We start from the raw sequence: 4531 nt of genomic DNA, 5'->3' as shown, positions 1-4531 counted from the left end.
CACGGCCTGTAGCAGCCTGGGGCCTCCCGAGAAACGAGGCGTAAAGAGCGGCCGTCACCAGCCGGCGCGCAGTGGGTGGCGTCTCTGTTCGATTCCCGGCCGGGGCGCAGGCCCGGGTGGCGGACTCCATCCCCAGTGAGGGGCGTGCAGGAGGCGGCCGATCCATGGTTCTCTCTCATCATTGAGGTTTCCATCTCCCTCCCTCTCCGAAGTCAATAAAATATATATTTTTAAAAAGAGCGGCTGGGGTCTCCCTATGTCAGCTCTGCCAAGTAAGGACGATTCCTGATCAGCTTGTCGAGCAGCCTCTGGGGCTCAGCTACCTGAGAACTGGCCTCTGTGTTTCCTAACCCGTCGTACTCCCGCCCTGACCGCGGAGACGGCACCATGGCTTCACAATCTCTCACAGCCCTGCCCTGGCGGCGGCTCAGTTGGCTGGAGCGCCGTCCCCACATGCCAGGGTTGAGAGGTTTTGGGTTCGCTCTCCAGTCAGGACACACAGGAATCAACCAATGTGCGCGTAAATAAGTGGGCAACAAATTGATGTCTCTCTCTCTCTCTCTCTCCCTTCTTCCCTCTTCCTAAAATCAGTACATAAATTGCCCTGGCCAGTTTGGCTCAGTGGACAGAGCATCGCCTGCAGACTGCAGGTCCCGGGTTCAACTCCCGGTCAGGGCACAGGCCCGGGTTGCAGGCTCGATCCCCAGGGTGGGGTGTGCAGGAGACAGCCGGTCCATGGTTCTCTCTCATCATTGATGTTTCTTCCTCTCTCGGCTTCTCCCTTCCTCTGTGAAACCAATTAAAATACATTTAAAAAAATAAAATCAACACATACATTAAAAAAGAAAAAGAAACACTATGTCACCGCCTTTTCACCCGCCACTTCCGTGGTCTCGGAGCGGAACGCGGCCAAGTCCTGGCTCCTCAGGGCCTGGAGCGTCACCGCCCACCTGTCTCGCTGGGTCTGGGCTCGGGCACGGCCGCCCTCCGGCTCGTGTTTAACCCCCACAGGGGCCTGGCTGTGGCCCTGGCCAGACAGGACCACATCTGTCACGTCTGGGCAGCGATGGTGAGCAGACGGGCAGACGTCACGGAGCCACTTGTCTGCTGTCCTCACCCCTCGGCGGGCGGGCGAGCGAGGCGACTGGGCAGAACTCACGGGGAGAGCCTCACGCCCAGAGGTTCTCTGAGACCTTAGGGAAAAGCCTCAGCCTTTAGCGCAATAGCAGCCCCTGGGGGTGAGCCCCTGCAGGCGATGGCCAGGCTGAGGCCCGGCCGGCGTGGCTCAGGGGCTGAGCATCGACTAGGAACCAGGATGTCCCTGGTTTGACTTCCGGTCAGGGCACAGGCCCGGGTTGGGGACTCAATCCCCAGCGGGGAGTGTGTGGGATGTAGCTGATCGATGATTCTCTCTCATCATGGATGTTTCTCTCTCTCCTTCTCCCTTTCTCTCTGACATCAATAAAAATACATTTTAAAAATAATAAATAAAGCAGGTGCCCTGGACATGAGTGGGGCGAGGCGAGTTGACTTGGAAGGTGTGAGTCAGGGCGCTGTTGGCCCGGCCACTGCAGGCGCGAGGGCTGCTGGCTGCCCCGCCCACGGGGCTCTGGCCTCCTGGCACCTGAGAGCCTGGGCGGCAGGCCGTGCAGACAGCACCAGGGAGGGTCCGGGCAGCAGGACCCGGTTTCCACATCGGTCATGTTTCCCCGAACTTGAGTCTAGACACGGGCACGCAATGTCCCCGATTTCTGTTGCCGCTGCGTGTTTCCTAGTGCCCGGCCGTCCCTGGCGTCCTGGCTGCGGCCCGACGTCCCCCCTTTTCTCGGTGAAATGCTACCGGCCGGCAGCTCAGTCTTTCCGAGGGCGGGGCGCGCTATGGGACATCTAGGACGCCCTGTTTGTCTCTCCGGTTCGCAACTCTGCCCCCCGGAGGGCGGGGAGGGCACTGCGGGGAGGGCAGGGGGACTGTGCAGAACGGCCGGGGAGGCATCCTGGAACCCGGTGCCAGACTGTGCTGTAGACAGTCTAGAGGCTCATCTCCATTTCTTTTTTAAAAATATATATTTCTATTGATTTCAGAGAGGAAGGGAGAGAGAAAAGACATTTTTATTGATTTTTAGAGAGAGAGGAAGGGAGAGGGAGGGAGAAACTTTGATGTGAGAGAGAAACATCAATGTGCCCTGACTGGGAATCGAACTGTGACCTCCTGGTTCATAGGTTGACGCTGAACACTGAGCCACGCCGGCCGGGCTGTTGGCAGAATTTTTTTGAAAATTACTGAGGCGCCCTGGCCGGTGTGGCTCAGTGGCTAGAGAGTTGGTCTGTGACGGAAGGGTCCTGGGTTCGACTTCCGGACAGGGCACACGCCAGGGTTGCAGGCTGGATCCCCAGTAGGAGCGTACAGGAAGCAGCCGATCTGTGATTCTCTCTCATCATGTGTTTCTCTCTCTCCCTTCCTCTCTGAATCAATAAAAACATTTTTTAAAAGTGTACTTAGGTAATTAATTCATTACCAGATGGACACCTGAGGGTCCTTACCCTGATGAGTACTGAGAAGAGAAGCCCCCGCGCCCTGCAGAGCACCCCATGTCAGTCCCCACAGGCGCCCAGGGGCGAGGAGTTTGAAATGGGGGAGGTGAGGTGCAGTGAGCCCCGCAGGGGGGTAGGTGCCCCCCCAGCACCTCCCTCTCCCCATCAGCCCTGCTCCCCCAGGCGCCCGCATGCATGGACACACGCACACACACGCACAGACATGAGTACCGTGCGCACACAGCACATGCACACGTGCATACATGCGTGCACATGCACACACACGTGCAGACATCCATACCCGTGCACACAGAGACACACGCACCCGTGCACACAGAGACACACGCACACGCGCCCTGCGGCCTGCGCTGACCTGGGGGACCGCAGCACCTTGAACAGCAGCTCCTTGGGGATCTTCTGCAGGTGGATCTGCCTCCCCACCTCGGGGACCAAGTTTATCTCCATCCACTGCTCACAGGAGGCGCTGAGCGGCTCCTCCTTGTACTGAGAAGGGAGAGGCTGGTGGGGGAGGCACCCGGGCTCTGGCGCCCCCTGCTGGGCAGTGGGGGGGCGACAGGCGGCGGACGCGGAGCATCACGCCCAGGCTCCGGCCCACGTGGTCCCCCTAAACCAGCCCAGTAGCTTATTCAGAACTCCCCATATGATAAGTACAGAAGCCAGGGTTTGAATTCAGGCAGGTTTCCGCCGGGACCACCGAGACGCCGCCCGCCGGGGGCTTCCTGATCGCCGACCGGGAAGGTGCGGGCAGCGAGTTATCTTTGAAAAACAGGCGTTTAGGACCATCTCAGATGCACCGTGACATGCTGGTCCCGTGTGGCCGGTGTGACGGCAGGCGTGTCTGTGTTGGCATGAGCGGCCTCGCTCTGGGGGGGAGGCTGCAATGGGGAGGCCAGGCTCGCACCCAGGACAGCCCCCGAGACACCACGCCAGGGCGCCCCCTCCTGGGCCCCCGTTCTGCACGAGCTGGATTACATCCTTCCCAGCCCTGACTGGGCCCAGGGGACAAATTCCCCCCCCCCCCCCGCGACTCCCACCAGGAGGTCCCGGAGGCGGTTCGCTGTTTTGGGGCGAAAGTCTGTGCTGTCCCCACTCCCCACCCCCATGATCAAAGCTTGTCTACCTTTTGGGTGTAACAACATCCTTTTCAAATAAGTGGTTTTTCAAAACTGTTCACTTGGCGAAATAAAATGTCGGTGCCTTTGGGGGACACATTGGCGCGGGGCCGGGGGTGACCCAGAGTCTGGCAGGCCCCCTGGCACTCACGCCCCCGCCAGCGGGCTCTTACCTTGCAGCCTGCCTGGTAGAAGTTGGCGACGTTGCTTGGCGAGAGCCCCTGGACCATGATGGCCACGCACCTGCAGAGACAGAACTGCTGGTCCCGGGCCCCGGCCGCCTGGAGGGTCCCACTCAGCCCCAGACGGCAGCAGAGCCTGGGGGGGGGGACACAGACACCCCCACATGTGGCCAGAGCACCCCCTGTTTGAGGGCCCAGGGGGAAGGCTGGGTCCCACACGGGCATCGGCTCGATGGGCAATGTGGGCGCTGGTCTTTGGATGTTTCTCTCCTGTAAGGTCTGCATGGACCACGGGTAACGTTTGGAAAAATGACCCAATTTTCCAGAAAGAACACCCGCTCCCATCCACCACCCTCCGCGCTCGGAGCTGGGATTCGGAGGCCTCGCGGCCAGAAGCAGCCGCTCGGATGGGACACATTCCAGACCTGGACGCGCTGGCCCCGCGCCCACAGCCGCCCGTCCACGACTCTCACCTTTGATGTTTCTCTCTCTCCATCTCCCTTCCTCTCTGAAGTCAATAAAAATATAGTTTTAAAAAATTTTAAATGTAATAAAACAAACCCTCAATAAAGTTTAAAAAACAAGTGCTGGGGGGGGCGTTGTGGCTGGGGAGAGATCAATGGGAAAAAAGGAGACTAATCTAATACTGTAAACAGTGAACAATTTTTTTAAAAATGAAAAAAT

The 4531-nt window shown here is 59.1% G+C and overlaps 1 protein-coding gene across 1 annotated transcript in view; it reads right to left on the bottom strand.

The window, feature by feature from the left end:
- BTBD16 (BTB (POZ) domain containing 16) overlaps positions 1 to 4531 on the bottom strand; it is a 40004-nt gene that overhangs the window by 12949 nt on the left and 22524 nt on the right. Inside the window, exons 5-6 of the mRNA XM_015560161.1 lie at positions 3839 to 3983; positions 2906 to 3036 (exon numbers count right to left, since the gene is read on the bottom strand). Of these exons, the coding sequence (XP_015415647.1) occupies positions 2906 to 3036; positions 3839 to 3983 (276 nt within the window). The remainder of the gene's footprint in view (positions 1 to 2905; positions 3037 to 3838; positions 3984 to 4531) is intronic.

The sequence above is a fragment of the Myotis davidii genome, unplaced genomic scaffold (genome assembly GCF_000327345.1).
Source record: "Myotis davidii unplaced genomic scaffold, ASM32734v1 scaffold1055, whole genome shotgun sequence".
Lineage (NCBI taxonomy): Eukaryota > Metazoa > Chordata > Mammalia > Chiroptera > Vespertilionidae > Myotis > Myotis davidii.
The sequence above is the reverse complement of the archived record's forward strand: the minus strand, read 5'-3'. Positions and strand labels throughout refer to the sequence as shown.